This window comes from Poecilia reticulata, chromosome 10 (genome assembly GCF_904066995.2).
Source record: "Poecilia reticulata chromosome 10, P_reticulata-male-v2, whole genome shotgun sequence".
Lineage (NCBI taxonomy): Eukaryota > Metazoa > Chordata > Actinopteri > Cyprinodontiformes > Poeciliidae > Poecilia > Poecilia reticulata.
In genome coordinates, this window is record NC_088839.1 from 16,287,249 (window position 1) to 16,304,896 (window position 17,648).

Sequence of the window (17,648 nt, forward strand, 5' to 3'; positions counted from 1 at the left end):
CCAAGTCCCCCCCCCCCCTCCCCCCATCAGTCAACATCTGGCAGCTCCTGTTGGAGATTCCTCTCCTCCACTTTTGCCACATAGCTTGAAATAACTTTTCTTCATCTGGCCTTCTCCTTTTCTTTTTAAAACACTTTTATTTAGGAACATGGATGCATTTGATTTCTTGTTTTTAATCTGAGAGAAACAAAATTGATGTTCAACACAACCTGTGACAAGTCTAGAATATGACATCTTAATTGCATCAACAAATAAATGTCAATGACTCATCTGTAAATAAAAAGATTAAAGTCTGTGTAAATTAATCTGTGCTCTGCTTTTTCTTTTCTGTTGAAAATGCTCTTTGTTCAAAAATATTTAAACCTCAAACATTGTGTACATTCAGCCTCCTGAGTCATTAGTGTGTAGAATGACTATTTGCTGCAACGACAGAAGAAAGTCTTTTGGGATATTTCTAGATGGACTCAAACTCTGGTACATCTGCACAATTTTCAAGTCTTGCTGCAAAATTTTTTGAATTTAGATTTGGTATTTTGACTGCATTAGATCCTATTCATTCTAGAAGGTGAACCTCAATATCTTGAAAGTCATTGATCTGTTTAATATGAAGCTATTTCAAGTATATGAAAACCTATTCTTGACACTAACATATGCATTTCCTTAAAAGGTTAACCATAACTTGATAAACAGAGGATTTATTTTTGCTCAAGGCAACCTTGGTTTATACATTTAATTGCTTCTGCATGCATTTGAATAAAAAACAAGGCTGACGCACTACATTAACTCAGGGATTCAACCTGCAGGGGTTTACTTTGCAGTAAAAAATGGTGCAAACCCTTCAATTTAAAAAAAAACATCCAGTGGCTAAACATATCCTAAATTGCGTGGAGTCATAAAACTACTTTTGCATTCAGCTCATGCACAGTATCCTTTTTAAGAACTTCGAGAAGGACGCTTGTGAGCTGTGTCCAGTTTTCAGGTTTTTGCCTTTTATTGGAAATGGAGAGTAGGTACAACAGATGACTTGTTTAATACCAACTTGTGCCTCTGAATCCATCCACGAATCCTGCCAGTTAAATGAACATTTTTCACCTTGCTTGCACCAAATTCCACGCTACAAAGTGATGAGATGTTTGGATTTAATTTTACTGCTCTGCAAAATTCATCCACCCCCAGGCGGTATCTTCTGTTGCATATTGGATGAGTTCACAAAATTTAGCTCTGAGGCTCAATATTGCTATGCTGTAAAATTTGAAGTTACTGTAATCCAACTTTTGAATTCATTCTGTCCATAAAAAAATCTAAGTAAAGTTTTATATACATTGATCATGGCTGCATTGAATTTATTTATTTATTTTTTTTTTAGGCGAAAAGGATTTTCTTAGATTATTATTTTTTACTCTATTTTTAAATTTATTGTGGATTCTTTCCAGTGACTACAGGATCCAAATAATACTTCCAGGCTGAAGTATATACATTCATCCTGGGCAGATGGAATTATAAAGAAGAAACACTACCTCTAAAGTCTTTAACGTCTCCGTAGTGTGCTTTTAATTTTTATTTCACTTGTTTTAATTTTGTGGCTGTACAGCACTTTGGTCAGTGGAACTGTTTTAAAGTGCTATATAAATAAACTTGACTTGACTTGACTTGACTCCTCAAATCAACATCTACGCTGGTAAAACTTGAAGATTGGGTGTTACAACAGGACAGCGATCCCTGACATACGTCAGTTTCAGTCATATATGACCTTTATGATGGCCTCAGAAGTGCTGCTGCAAACGTCTCTTAAAACAGTCTTTCCGATAAATTTGATGTCTAAATTGAATAGCCTTACGATGAAGCCCCTGGAAAACAATTATACTAAATGCGTTACTTTCAAAGTGACCTCATCTCACATTTCTCGCCCTTTTTTTCTCTTGCAGGGTTTTATAATGTTGCATGCACAGAGCGGTGGCCCAGCTAGATGTACGGCATAGTAGAAAGGAGAAAAAAATTCTGTATGTGTAGTGAGGCGATGATTCGCGGGCATCCTGTTTCCCTCGCTCTGCTGCTGCTATGTGATAGCCAGAGTTTGTTTCCGTGTCCCCGTCAGCCAGACATGCTGCCTCCCCCGCCAAGCAGTGAGAGCTGCAGGGACGGCCAGATGAAACGGTGCCCCGCTATCTACAACTGAGTTCAACTGGGGTTGAACGGGCATCATGTAAACCTTTCAGGGGAAGGAAGCTGTTGGATTTCTTCTTTAAGTTACCTTAACTTTGATCTGGGAGATATCTAGAGATGTTCAGGACGATCCAGGTGATCTGTTTGACAGTGCTGCTCCCTGAAGGTGAGTTGGGAACATTGTGTTTTTCTCCTACACATTTTTTCTTTTCTCATTTTCTTTTTGTGTTTTATTTGTAGTTTTTATAATCAAATAGGTATAGTTTAATAGGCGCACATGGCCTTTATGCCATTTGTTTGAATGATATGTTGTTGAAAATACAATTTGAGTATAGAAGTTGGCAACAATAAAGAATACATTTTCCAGCATTATGAAACGATAACAACCCATGATCTACAGCTTGGAAAAAAGACAATTTGTAATCATCACATCTAAACCAGAACCTCGTCTTATTTTGCCCCTTCAGTGGTTTACTGCGCTCAGGGCCAATATGCCCAGAAGCTCCTGAACGACCTGATGGAGAATTACTCCAGCGCCCTGCGGCCTGTGGAGGACACAGACAGAGCGCTCAACGTTACCTTACAGATCACCCTCTCTCAGATCAAAGACATGGTGGGTACTGGGTTACAAGCCCGTCTCATAAGGTACTGTACGCTAAAATACCACATATTCAAAGTTGGGTAATAACTAACTGCATTAACTCACATTTACTTGAGTTACTTTTTTGAAAAAACGATTCACTTTTAGGGGTATTTTTATCGTGCTCCAGTGGGACGGCCAAGTCAAGGATTGAGGCCTCCGTTTGTGAGTTGCGGGCTTCGTCCCCGTGCTGCCGCTGTGCCCTGTGCTGCACTTTTTGATTTTATTATGAAGTACACATTTCTGGGTACTTTTCCCACTGTGAGTAACTTCACTGAATGAAGAACAAGCTTGTTCAAACCAAAAATGCAGAACACATGTCCAGTTTCTATTAAAGTTTCATAAGTTTTGCTTTATTCCAAATAAAGCAGAATTTATTTTGCTTTTTTTAAACCTGAGTTTGTAATTTTGTTATTTTTATTTTTGTCCTTAAAATATAACTTTATGTTTTGGTCCATCTGATTGTTATGTAGTTTTTAAATGTTAAATGATTGATGTTTTGATCAGTTACTCACCCTTTTCACTCAATGCGTTTTAGTCTTACTTGATTAATTTCTTGGATGGCTACTTTTTCTTTCGCTTGAGTAAAAATATTTTGAAGTTGTGCTACTCTTACATGAGTACAGTTTTTTGGCTGCTCTTCCCGCCTCTGCACACATTAAAGCGTTCCACATATTAAACATTTCCACTCTGAAGCAAGTAAAGTGTTTAAAAATCCCAAATGATCCATCTACAAACATAGTTTTGCATTCAAAATGTGAGTGTGTTAAGTGATGATTCTGGGCACAGTGTTTTTCAGTAGCATGACAAAAATGACAATGCCAGTCACTTAGCCACATTGTTGCAAAACATAATAGTTCTGATTAAATTAATTTGTTAAACACAGAGAAAACACAACGAGCTGAGATGAATCACATGAAGATATTGTTTGTGCTGAATGTTCCAGAGTTTTCCCTGAATTATCGTCACTGCATTGATGCAGCAGATCCCGCGGAGCTTTAACCACTGGTGGTAATAAACGAGAGGCAGACCTGTAACTGTTAAAACCTCCCTGTAAGGCCTGCTTGTATACAACTGGTTCAGATTCCCGTTCAGGTTCAGTGATGTGTCCCCCCTCGGTGAATCACCAGCTGAATTGTGAATGCATTTAGAGAGACCACGCATCACCTTAATGTAATCTATCTACCAAGCTGTGTGTTGCTGCTGGCTTGTTATATCAGAGTACACATGAAAGAGAGCTGTGCAAAACTCTGAGTGAGGGTGTTTTGTTACTCGATGCGGCTCTGTGTTCTTTGCTTATGGGCCCTCTTTCACCTGATATTGATAGACGACTCTGGACTTCTGTTGTCTTGAACGTTTCATTGTCTCTTGCCAAGCTGGGTTGATGAGCGTCAAGAAAAGAAAAGAAGGGCTCGTGTCTTTTTGCAGCCTTTGCAGCATGTTTAGGACACTTCTGTTCTTGATTATGATGCTCTTTGACTCAACATAGATTACAGAAAGCATATCAGGATCTACAGCAGGCTGCTGCAGGGAATGTAATCCAAGTCCTGCCCTGACAGCCCCCAGAATATCAATTATTAATGCCCTTAAATTTGTGGAAGTGGAAGAAAAAAATTGCTTAGCTTTCATTGCTTCTTATGAGTATAGAATCTGCAACATATGGATTGAATTCGTATTCCATCCTTCTAACTCTGATAATCCACTCCTGAGTCAACACTTTGCAAATAAAATCCCCTTCATTGCAATTTATAGCTAGAACAGTTTTAAGGTTCGTCTCTATCAGCTTTGCACATCAGGAGTCGGATTGGATGACGAGAATATGAGCATGGATTTTTTTTTTAAGTCTCTCCATACATTCTCAGATGGATTTAGCTGTGGACTTTGACTGGGCCATTCCAACACACAAATCTGCTTATCTAAGCCACTCTGGCTGTTCAGGGTCGCTGTCCTGCTGGAAGGTGAAACTTCACCCCAGTCTCAAGTCTTTTAGAGACGTTTAGCTTCATCTTCAAATCAAAATGAGCAGGTCTGTATTATTATGACTTTATAATAATTCTTACACAGTTGGTCTTTATCAGGTTTAAAAATACAGTATTTAACAAAAAATGCACAATAGACGGACAGTAGTCTTCAAAAAAGATTTACCCACCTGATCTGTGGATCACTGCAGCTCCTCCAGAGCTACCATGCTCCTCTCATTAATTCTCTCCATGGCCTGGCCTGTCAGTTTAAGGGGACAAGCTTGAATTGGTTGGTTTGCAATTATAAGACGCACTTTCCACTTTTGAATAATGGATTGAACAGTTCTTTTTGAGATGTTCAAAATTTGTGGTATTGTTTTATAGCCTAAGGTTGCTTTATACTTCTCCACAGCTTTATTTCTGATCTGTCTGTTGTGTTCTTTGATCTTAATGACACAGTTTTTTCACTAATGTTCTGTAATGTCCACTTCCATGTGAAGTGGACGAAATGGAAGATTCTGTCCACTGAGATTAGATTTAATTTATTACACAGATATTAGATCCAGCTTTAAATATTTTCCTCTTCCCATGTGCTTTTTCACTGCGAGTGTTTTTAAATAGCTTTTCTCATCTTTGTGCCTTTGTGTGTGTGTGTGAAGGACGAGAGGAACCAGGTGCTGATTGCCTACCTGTGGATTAGGCAGACGTGGCACGACGCCTACCTGAGATGGAACACAGAAGACTACGACGGTCTGGACGTCATCCACATACCCAGCAGTCTGGTGTGGCGGCCCGACCTCGTCCTCTATAACAAGTACGCCAGTATGTCGCCCAACGCAAAGACATGTTCACGCCAGATATCCGTCTGAGAAAAACTGTGAAAATGTTCTTGGTGGCCTGTTTGGATGAAATATAATCAAAATTACACGTTGATTGCATTGTCCATTTTTAGTTATTTTGTTGGGAGTCAACTTTTCTTTTCTACCTTCAGAGCTGATGATGACTTCTCAGGACCAATGGACACCAACGTCAAGCTGCGCTACAACGGAGAGATAACTTGGGATGCTCCTGCCATCACTAAGAGCTCCTGTGTTGTGGACGTCTCTTACTTTCCATTTGACAGCCAGGAATGCAACCTCACCTTCGGTTCTTGGACGTACAATGGCAACCAGGTGAAGAAAGATGGGGGTTTCGTGCGGGATTTATTTTCTGTAGTGACACATTTGTAGATGTTTTGTCTTCTCAAATTTCAGTGCGCCACTTCCGCTTTGTCATCCATCTCTCCACTTCCAGGTGGATATCATTATGGGCATGGATAGCGGTGACCTCTCTGATTTTGTGGAAAATGTGGAGTGGGAATGCCACGGGATGCCGGCCACGAAGAACGTGATAATGTACGGCTGCTGCTCCGATCCGTACCCAGACATCACCTACACTGTGCTCCTGCAGCGCCGCTCCTCCTTCTACATCTTCAACCTCCTCCTGCCGTGCTTCCTGATCTCCTTCTTGGCTCCTCTGGGATTCTACTTGCCCGCAGACTCTGGGGAGAAGGTTTCCCTCGGGGTGACGGTTCTCCTGGCTCTCACCGTGTTCCAGCTCATGGTGGCTGAGAGCATGCCACCGTCAGAAAGTGTGCCTCTCATAGGTGAGAGTGTATTTTTATTATTGTGTGCACTGGATAAAGTATCATTCTGTTCATGTTCGCACTTGTTCCACAGGGAAGTACTACATTGCCACCATGACCATGGTCACGGCCTCCACAGCGCTCACCATTTTCATCATGAACATTCACTTCTGCGGCGTAGAGGCCAAACCAGTCCCACACTGGGCCAAAGTGCTCATCATCGACTACATGTCCAAGATTTTTTTTGTCTACGAAGTGGGCGAGAACTGTGCTTCTGGCTCTTCTTCTTCATCATCTTCTCACTACCTCCAGGATGACTTTTGCCACTCGCAGGTTAACTCTCACATTCACGCGAATGGAAAACCTCGGGGCCCCGGCAGCCAAGAGGACCAGCAGCACCACCGCAAATACCCCCGGCCCCAGCCCTCCAAGCAGCACCAGCAGCACAGAGTGAAAGTCCAGCACCACATTACGAGAGAAGAGAGCAGCCATCTCTCCAGATCCGCACCTGGAAGGTATGAAGGCTCCAACGGTAAAATCACAACGAGCGACTGCTGCTGCATGGAAGACCAGAAGCCTCCAGGTCACCTGGACGACCAGAACTTTCCATGCTGTCCTGAAGACAAAAAGCCTCCACCTCAGGGTCCCACCGTGACCTTTGGCCCCTGTGTGTTTTGCAGCTTTGGCAGTGGGTTTCCTAACATGGACACCAAGCTGGTCCGCAACGTGGAGTACATTGCTAATTGTTTCCGAGAGCAGAAGGCCACATGTGCCAAGGGGGCAGAGTGGAAGAAGATTGCTAAGGTGATGGACAGGTTCTTCATGTGGATTTTCTTCGTCATGGTTTTCCTTATGAGCATTCTCGTAATTGGCAAGGCGAAATGACCAGCCGGTGTGGCTGGAAATCAGACCCAATCAACGCTCTGTGGTCTGATGCAAACTGACGAAAAGATCGTATCATGGTAAACATTTGCTGTTATAAATGTGTGGGAGTTGATTTATAGGGGTGCAATATGGATGGAAAAGATAGAAAATGGCAGAGGAAATTTGTTCTGTCATTACAAGCAATGTGTGCTATACATCAACAAGAAAAATGTTGAATTAACAACGTAATGGCATTTTAGACTTACAGAAGGTTTCTAAAATGTCCATTTTGCAATTCAAGACTCAAATTGTCAGATATCTCTGATCATTACAAATGTTTTATGTGATTTGATCTGTTTTTTTTTCTCACATTTAAAAAAAAATCTTTCTGTCTTGAAATAAGGCTTTTGGTTAATTTCTGCCCAGGTAACTTCTTGTAACTGCTCTGGTTTAAGAGTGGTTTACACAGGAGTTGTGACCTAGTTGTAACTCAGGTTTTATTCTTGGCTCTTGAGTCTCTGGCCACAACCATGACTTGTTAACCATCCAGAGGTTTTTATTCAAGATGGTTTCACAAGCCTGTCAATGCTATTATTATCACCGATGCGTTCGGCTTTTCTGCCATATTTTTCCTTCCACTCAACTTTCCATTAACATAATTGATACAAACTCTGAACATCTGTTTTCTTATGTATGACTGTGATGTCTATAACATGATATTTCTGCATCAAAAAAATCACATTAAAATTTGTAACATTAAAATTTTCTGGGTGACAAAATTTTGAGTTTTTGTTCAGCTGTAAAAAAAAAATCAAAATTAACAGAAATAAAAGGTTGAAATAAAAAAAAGAAACTCATCAGGGGATCCCAAATAAAATTTTCAGTTCACTGTGATCTGAAGCTCTTTGTTGCAAATAAACTTTCAGCATCTTATTAATTTGAGGTAAGGTTTTTCAGCTTATGTTAGGATCATTGCTTCATTTTCTCATTATCTTGAAACATCAAAGCCCTGTTTTCTGAGATTATGGGATGATTTTTTAAAATTATTTTAATGCAGAAAGTGTGATGGTGAGATGGTGATGTTGGCAGGTGGGTGAAAACATAAATTTATGTTATAGATGACCTCTGAGTGTTGCAATAGTGATGCTGAGGGAAGAAGCCACACGTTTTGAGACATTAATCATCTTTTAATCTTCTAAGAAATTTCTAGTCATTCTCAGTTTCAATCTATGTTGGTACAAATGTATTTTCTAACTGTCTTTCATTGTCAATGCATATCCAGATTTGGAAAAAAAAAAAAAAAAGACTTTGTAGAAGCTCTGTTTAGTGCACATTAAACGTGTTAAATTCTTTGCTATTCTTCTCCAGCTTCACAATATGGCCTGTTTATGAAAGCAATATATTCATATATTCCTCTAGTCTTATTGATCATTTATTTTCCCAAGCAATCGCGTCCACACATGCAGCATGCCGTTTGCAGTGCAGCGTCTGTGTCGACACACTCATAGTTTTGATTTGAATGTTCGTCATCGTCTGATCACTGACTGAAGACACGTGGGTGGATCTGCTGTCAAGTTAAAATATGACCAGCGGAGACAGCAACATGTCTTATTAACAACTCTGAAATCAGATGCCTCACGGCTACGAGGTGCTGCGGATCCACAGAATCATTTTTCTGTTCAAATCATCCAGTGAATAGTTAATGAGCAAGCTTTGTTTGCTGCTCTGCCAGCGCAGCAGTGAGGACGTAAGGCAATAGGGAGCATCAATTATGCAACGCATAGTGTACACTCTTACACGTCTTTCCCTTAAACCTCCCCCCCCCCCACACCCACCTTAAACTTTGCAAGTCCTTTAAATGTGTCGGCGTTTGTGTGTTTGTCTGTGTATGCACACATGAATCCAAGGCAGGACAAGGATAAAAATAAAGGGCTTGAGGGCAGAAGGAATGATGGGATGTTGAAATAGCTTGAGAACGCAGGAGGTTTTAAAAGTTTTGAGGCACCAGACCAAACAGAGCTATTTTGTGTTCTCCTGCTTTTTTCTTCGTAAAATGTGTTTTCTGAGTGTTTTAAATATGTTTTCCTTGGCTTCAGTGGTCCAAAGAGTATTGCTCCAGAACTCTTGTGGTTTATAACTTTGTAACCATACGCCATGATGTCAACTTTTTTATTTAAAAGAGGCTTTCTGCTGGCAACCATGCAAGTAGATTTGTCCAGGATTTTTTCAAATTATATTTTTATGAACTTCAACAATTTAAATACTAACTGATGGCTATAAAGTCTTAACTTCAGCTATTTACATTTTTGACAGTTTCTCTGAGGAATTTACAATCTAACCTTGAGTCAAATTTATTCCTCACATCAGAGACTATTTTAGCTGTTTTCAGTCAGTCTTTTTTTAGTGTTAGTTGAGATTATTGCAATAATTAAAACCCGTTTTCAGATTAATGAGCAGCAACATTTGCTTCCCAAAGGTTATTGCTCATTCCTTTCCGTTTCGACATTTTGTTGACACTCATGCTTCAGACAAGCAAACTGTAAAAACTTCTACTTTTGTGGTTTGATTAGCAACATTTGGCTGTGACTTTTCCTTTTATATCATTTTTCGCCAGTGTAATTCCATTTTTGGAATAAATCTAAAAGTAAAATTTCAAAACATGGACACATTCACTAAAGGATCTGTGATTCTGTCATAAATGTTAGTCATTTCTCTTGCTTCACTGTTGCTTTAACTCCCAGCAACAAACAGGAAATTGCAATAAAAAGAAAAACAAACTCCTAGTTATTCCAAAGGAAGAAAAATATCAACCGCTCTCATTTGAGATTTCGCCACAATAGCCAAACCTTACAGTAGAGGGCGCTCATTTTTCAGGCATTACTCTCTTGCCCTGAGGTTTACTGCAAGAAGCTTGACATGAAATAGTTCCCAGTGTCGTTTTATCTAATAAATTGACCCATCCATGCCATGTTATTATGGAGAGGCAAAGATGAAAATGGTAATTGTCTGTTCCCAGCTCCCCAAAGAGGGCAAATCACATCACATCCACTCAAAACTTTCATGAAAACTCTAAAAGCTGCAAATGAAAACCGAGTTCATGTGTAGAACATGAGCATGAGTCTGGAGCAGGCAGTCTGCTGTTTTATTGTGCTGCTGAGTATTTCCACTGAGGGTTTTTCCCTGCAGTAGTCTGCATGCAGAAATGAGAAGAAGCTGTTTGTTTGATTCATCCCGTCCCACAAAGTGATTACTATGCTGAGCCGGAGTGTAAACTATGTAATCTGAACAAGCAAAGCAGCTGGGTCACTGAGGAAAAGACTGGTGGGAGGAATTTTCACAGCTTTATCGTGTCTTTATATTTAGGTTTATACTGCATAGTAGCATCACTGGGATGATATTTTACCTTAAAACACCAAAGCATACAATTTGTGATGAAAATATTTCCAGAGGCTCTACTTGTTTAATTAAGTAGATTACTTCCTACATTTGCTATAATGAGTAAATATGTTACTAAAAGTATCGTACGCTTTTGCTATAAAAATGTGTGAAATATGGTGTGTTTGTTTTGAGAGATTCAACTAATTCTGGTAAAGATTTTATCATTTAGGTGTTGAATCCTATAAATAAAAGAGGAGAAATGCAATGATATAGCAAGAAGAGTACGTACCTACATTGTTTTTGACAAAACAAACAAAACATCATTCTTCTTTTCACTTATTTTGTGACAACAACAAAAAAAAAACTCCTGGGATCTTCCTGCACACGTTTGTATGTACTCCTGGGGTGTGTGGGGATTCTCTCTGGGTACTCCAGCCTCTTCTCCCAGTTTGGTTAATTGGTTGCACAAATTTTCTCTCACATGAGATTGTACATTCACCCATTCACATTCACATGTCGGTCTCATATCAAGCTTTTTAGTTAAATGAAAATATAATAGCTAAAACATATAATAGAAACAGAAGAGTGATTGAATCATTTAAAATCAAAACGTTAAGGCTCTGTGAGAGCTGTCTGCTGTTTGATAGCAGAGAAAGACAGGACACAGCTCAGCTACCGTGCTACAACTTATGATAATTGAAGCCATGTAAAATGAAACATCATTAAGAAACAAAACCCTTTGAAACTACTGCTAAAGTCTGGAGTTTATATACATATAAAAAAAAAGAAAATGCCATATGTCTTTTCTAAAAATCCCATGGACATAAAAATCAGCATGTGAAAGAACAGATAGTGATGCAAACAGAGCATCTTTTGAGTCTTATCTATTATCTAACAGCTCACCTGCAGGGCACACTGCAGTAAGCCTCAAGTCAGCCAGCACCCAGCCTGCCAGAAATGATCAAATTCACAGTTACTGTCTAATTTTTCAGCAAATGTATGTGCACGGGCTAAGGCAATATTTTCATGCAGCTTAAGTCTGTGGATGCTCAGCTTCGTTCTGCATGTCCTATTGTCCCTGTGGCGCTCCAGGGGATCGGTGCTCGGGGGCGGGAGGGTCTTTGGATCTGTCTCCCTTGGATCTCTGCATTTGGAAGCACTTCGTCTGCAATGCGTTTGATTTTTGACAAAAATCCTTGACCTACGTTTGTATAAAAATGATCTCCATTTTGTGCATTTTGTGTGTTCTGGATATGAGGGTTACTAACAATGCTCCAATGACTTCTTCTATCGATTTAGTTAGACACCCCAGTTTGCAAGTTAAGCCTATTTGACTCCTAACAGAATGAATCACCATTTCAAATGATAATTAATTGCTTTGCTGCAGTTATTTGACAGGCTGAATTGAATGTGGATAGATTGATGAAGGGCATGTGGAAGGGACAAAAAAAATGCTTGACCGACCAGGGGGAAATGTGTGAAGCTACAAATCAATTTTGCCCATAATCTCTTTACTGGCACTAGGGTGGGGTCTGGGTGACTGAAGTCACAGGGGTGTGTAATCATCATGTTGATAAGGGGAGGGAAGTGAGCCAACTGCCACTGCAGGAGGAGAGGAAATCGATTTGACGTGATGTCAGTGGATAGAGAGGTCAGGTAGCAGGAACACCCTCATAGGCATGAAGGTTTTCTTTCACACTTGAAATTCATCCACTGAACTCGGATTAACTTGATTTACTTATTCCTCAGTTTATGCAGATCACATTCCTCATTACCTGCTCCATAATCTTGTTATAGTGGATGGAATTTACCAGAATTGTAAGCTTAACAAAGGGGAACTTCAGCATGTTTATTTGAGAATGTCATATTTGCCATATTTTCTCATCAGGATTTCCTATTTTACTCTTTGAAAGAAAAGCCTGTTAAGCTCAAGTCTGGTTTGTCAGTGTGCTTGTGAAATGAGTTACCTTGTAAAACTCAGTTCCAAAAAAAAAAAAAAAAAAAGACCCCAAACCTTCTAAAATCAGTCTGAAGAGTGAACATATTTTTAATATCAGTAATTAGGTAAGACAAAACAAAAGCAAACACCTAACAACAGAAGATATATTTGATTCTGAAGTAATTTACAGTAATTAAAACTCATTAAAAGTCTAAAACTTGCAGAGAGTTTAGCATCTGACAACAACCTCAAAAGAACAAAACGGAGTACCTTAGTTGAAATGTGCCAGGTGTGATCTGGGCACATGGGGTCCTGAAACCTCTCTCTCTGCTTGGACGACGTTCCGGCCTCAGCACAAACAGCTATCCAATCAGAGAGTGGAAAAGCTGGACATGGGAAGCAGTCCTGGTCCTGGTGGCACATGGTGTTGGCTTTGTGAACGGTCCCCAACACTGGACTGTAATAGAAACTCATACATGACGGGGACACTTTAATTAACTGGGCTCAGCTGAGCTGATCCATAGCGTGTGGGAAAAATAGTGTTAGAGAAACTTCACACAAACTTACAAGACGTCAAGAAGCTCCCGTCCTCAGTCTAGAGGCATGCTCACTGGTTGGAGATCTTTCTTCAACCCATTTGATCAAACTTTGTTTAAGAATTTCATGGTTGATTAGTCAGGGGGGATGTGACTTAATCAATCAGATGTGGATTTATGGAATGTGTAGAGTATTCACATTTACCAACCAGGAATAAGAATAGCTCACTGTGATGACAAGTATGTGATCGCTTAATTTTAACAAAGAGCATTCAGATTCATAGCTTGGACAGTGAGTAGCGTTTCAAGTTAAACTTAAATCTTAATTATTTAAAACATTCTTGTATCACTAAACTAAACAAAATACAATCAAAAAAATCTAAATACAAGCGTTTTGAAAATATCCTAATAAAAGGCTTTTTTCCTCATTCACAAGAGAAACTTTCATTTATTCTGTCAGCCATTCAGATAAACCTAGCAAGGTTGAATTCTCCTGATTCCTGATCTTGGGAAACCACAAACACGGATGGTTGTTTGCTTTGAATGGACATTTGAGTGACTTGGAGGTTATGTAGGTTCACATTCACATCTGATGTTTGCAAGAATGTTTGTTTCTTGTGTCACACGATTCTGAATTCATCCATCCATCCATTTTCTTTAAATCCTTGTCCCTCGGTGGGGTCAGGAGGTGCTGGTGCCTATCTCCAGCTAACGTTCCGGGCCAGAGGCGGGGGTCACCCTGGACAGGTCGCCAGTCTGTCACAGGGCAACACAGAGACACACAACCATGCACACACACACTTAATTGGTCTGTCTAAATTGGCAATTTAGACAGACCAATTAACCTGACAGTCATGTTTTTGGACTGTGGGAGGAAACCGGAGTACCCGGAGAAAACCCACGCATGCACAGGGAGAACATGCAAACTCCATGCAGAAAGACCTGGGCCGGGAATCGAACCCAGAAACTTCTTGCTGCAAGGCAACAGCTCTACCAACTGCGCCACTGTGCAGCCTTCTGAATTAATTTGGAAACATTTTTAAATTGATATTACAACCCCTTTATGAGAGATTTTTAGCTAGTTTTTTTTTTTTTGTATATTTATATGTAGTATTGTTACAGGAACAACTTAAAATGCATTTTCTGCCAGATGGGTTATATTATTTATTATGTTTTCTGTTCGGTCACATTATTTTTAAATAATACAACCTGAAAGCCAAGCTTTACTCTTCTTTTCGTTTCAAATTTCTGTTGCGTAAATTGATTGAGTGATGACATGACCCACCCACAGTGGCAGCCACAAATACAGTAAATGTACACACACGTACACACATAATGTCTTTGTATCTTTACAAGGACTTTGCATTGACTTCCATTCATTTTTCATTCGTTTCTGTAGCCGGGCCCTCACCCTAAACCTCACCATTGACATGCCACACCCTAACCTGACCTAGTCTCAATTCACATCTTAATCTTAAACCTTTAAGAAATGAACCCCAAAACAGTGCTTCTTTTTATTATTGAGTAGTGGGTCCTCACAATGTAGGATTTGATGGAAAAAAATGGTCCTCACCAGGTGAGGAATGCTGAGATACACTCACACACACACGCACACACACATTACATGTCATGCTTCTAGTGACTGATCCAAAATTGAGTTGAGATCAAGAAGAAGTGCTTCAGCAGCAGAAAACATACAGAGCAAATGCTAATGAGTTCTGCTATTGATCTTGTGAGTATTACTCTTATCTACACATAACAAAAGTTGCTGGCTACGCCATCTTGGGGCCTAAAAGTACTGGCCTGTTACTATTATCATCCATTTGTACAAAAATAATGATGACTCTGATCTTGATTAGACATTTTTTTTCTTTGACCTTTTATCCGTTGCATGAATCACTTCTTCCTGCTTGATGAAGAAGGTCCTTGATCGCCGAATCAGAGGCAGATGACAATGTCAAGGTTTGAATCTCATTAGTTGCTTATAGGAGTTGCTCTTGTCCCTGGACGTGTACTTCTATACGCAGCCATGTAAACTCAGTTTTATGAGTCTTTTCCGTTTGAAATTTAATTGAGCAAACAATGGAAGTCTCTGTTCTGTTTCTATTTCTTTGTTTCTCTCTTCCTTCTTCTGGTTTCTGTAGAGAGTTTCTGCTTCATTGTTCAAAATGTCCAGCTGGACTGCCAGACTTTACAGACTGACTGTGGCCGCTGCTGTCTCTTTGTAAAAAGAGTCTTTTTGGACCACTGTGTTTTGCTGGTGTTTATAGCACGACAGTCTCTTTTGTCCTTGACCAGAAGCAAAAATATCTACGACTAGTATGCCTCAGCAGATATTTAATTGCTGGAAGGACTGAGCATTTTAGTTGAAAAGGCAATGTGTAACCTAAATCAAAGACTTTTTCTTCACCTGTCCGTGTTAGATTATACATCTAACAGTGGGTTCACTGAGGCAGAACATTGTGAAACCAAGAAAAAAAAAAACCTGGCAACTGTATCTAGGTTCAGTCTAGGACTAGGAATTTGTTTGACTGCAGTCAGCATCCGTCAGTGTTCATTGTTGAAGAATTGAACGTAAGCAACAAAAAAAAAAACACACACACACTCTCAACATGAGCCCCAACACAATGCTGCTGGAGGACAGATTTTGTTTTATTCATTTCAGAGAATTTTCTGTTCTCCAGTCTGGTGAAAACCCTGCAGGGTGGCTGGCTGCTTGGTGAAAATATCTGGTGTAAGGCACGTAGCTAAAGAAATCTCTGTACTTTATTCAAATGGCTGTTTATGATTCAGTGCATGTGACCTACTACAGTTTGGCCTCTATAGACCCAGCTGTCTGGACCTCCTCTGGGGATTTGTTTTGCAGAGTACAGTGAGCGTTTGTCTCCTAAGGGCTTATCTTGAACACCTTCTGCAGAAATGCCTACAATTGTAAACCTAAGAGGCCATAAAGGCAATTCCTAATGTTATATGCCTGTGTTTATTCAATTTAAGATAAGCTCTATCACATGGACGCATACATTTCTGTCCCCCTGCATGTGCGTGTGTGTGTGTGTGTGTGTGTGTGTGTGTGAATGTACCTGCAAGCACATCTGTCTGTTTGTCCTGCCCTTTAGGGGATGCACTGTGTGCATTTGGCTGGAACCCAGTGAACAGTTTGCCATGATTTGTTGTGATAAGCGAACAGCAGTGTCTCTGGTTGTCGTACTGAGCACGTTTTCTGGTGAAAATAACACAGGAGGCGACCACGCTTGTAATAGCCTCACTGCATGTACATAATCATATAATTAATGTGGTTTCACGCTTCCAGAAATGCATGAATCTCATTTCCACCTTTTGTTTGCTCCTCTGCGGTAACGTAAAGAGATTTTTTTCCCCCTTCGTGTCCATTGGACACACACGTCGGAAAGCCTTTTTCTTTGCATTTACACTGTGTAGTGAACAAACAGCATACCCACAGAGGGACTTCGGAGGCAGCTGCTCTTAAATCCTGACATGGTACGCTACATGCTTTTGCAGTCTCTTCCATTTTTTGGAAGTGGAGAGTCAGATTTTAGCTGTATGAACAGGAAATATGTTTTAGGTTTATTTTAAGAGTAAAAGCAGAAGACTGTTGGGTGACGGGATAGAGGTCTGGTTTAATGTTTCAATGAAAAAAAATCCATGAAAAATTACTATTTATGTGACTGGTATCTAGAAAAGAACAGGTACTCTGATATGATAGCTGTCAATAACAGTACTAGTTTTCTGTGCTTAAAAAACGTATAATCTAACTGGTTTAGTTTTAAGGTAAAGTACATCAAACTATCATCCTACTAAAATAATGAATAATAATTTGCCATTATGTTGATACCTATTGTAAGAATTTTTAATTTACATGTCATATCTAGATTTTGATGCGTATATACACATAAGTAGGGTGCTAGAACATAGACAACCATTTTAACAATTAGCCCTGCGACAGACTGGCGACCTGTCCAGGGTGACCCCGCCTCTCGCCCGGAACGTTAGCTGGAGACAGGCACCAGCAACCCTCCCGACCCCAATAAGGGACAAAGGTGCAAAGAAAATGGATGGATTGATGGATGTTTAAAATTAACAAAACATGAGGGGGAAAAAACAGGAATGATGACAAAACATGAGGACAAGGGATCGGATCCTAAACTATGGTGAAAATCCCACATAACTGGGTTTTCTGCAGCTTAACTCAACCTAAACATCAAAGAAAACGCCTGCACTACACAGCTGGTTATCAGCTCAATAACAAGTCTGATGCTGGACACAATCTGGACTCTGGTGCACTTTCATGTTAAAGAGAAAGGACTATAATAACGAGACGAAGGCAAAAAAATAAGTGAATGCTCAAATGAATCCACTTATTCGTATCTGAGCGAACAGACCAAAGCCTTTACCAATTACGAGATATTAATAAGTACTGCAAACGTCACATGCTGGACAGCAGATAAAGATAACTCAACTGCTTTAAGTACACTTTGTACAACATTATACACAAAGATAAAAGGATTATCTACAGCAGGCTGAA

The 17,648-nt window shown here is 39.8% G+C and overlaps 1 protein-coding gene across 1 annotated transcript; it reads left to right on the plus strand.

Annotated features, from left to right (window-relative positions):
- Positions 1-1,660: 1,660 nt before the first annotated feature.
- On the plus strand, positions 1,661-11,538 carry LOC103471316 (neuronal acetylcholine receptor subunit alpha-9-II). Its single transcript, XM_008420221.3, has 6 exons — positions 1,661-2,329; positions 2,631-2,776; positions 5,424-5,578; positions 5,756-5,936; positions 6,058-6,409; positions 6,483-11,538. Exons 1-6 carry the CDS (start codon positions 2,281-2,283, stop codon positions 7,271-7,273), a joined length of 1,674 nt encoding a protein of 557 aa, XP_008418443.1. The 5' UTR covers positions 1,661-2,280; the 3' UTR covers positions 7,274-11,538.
- Positions 11,539-17,648: the final 6,110 nt, after the last annotated feature.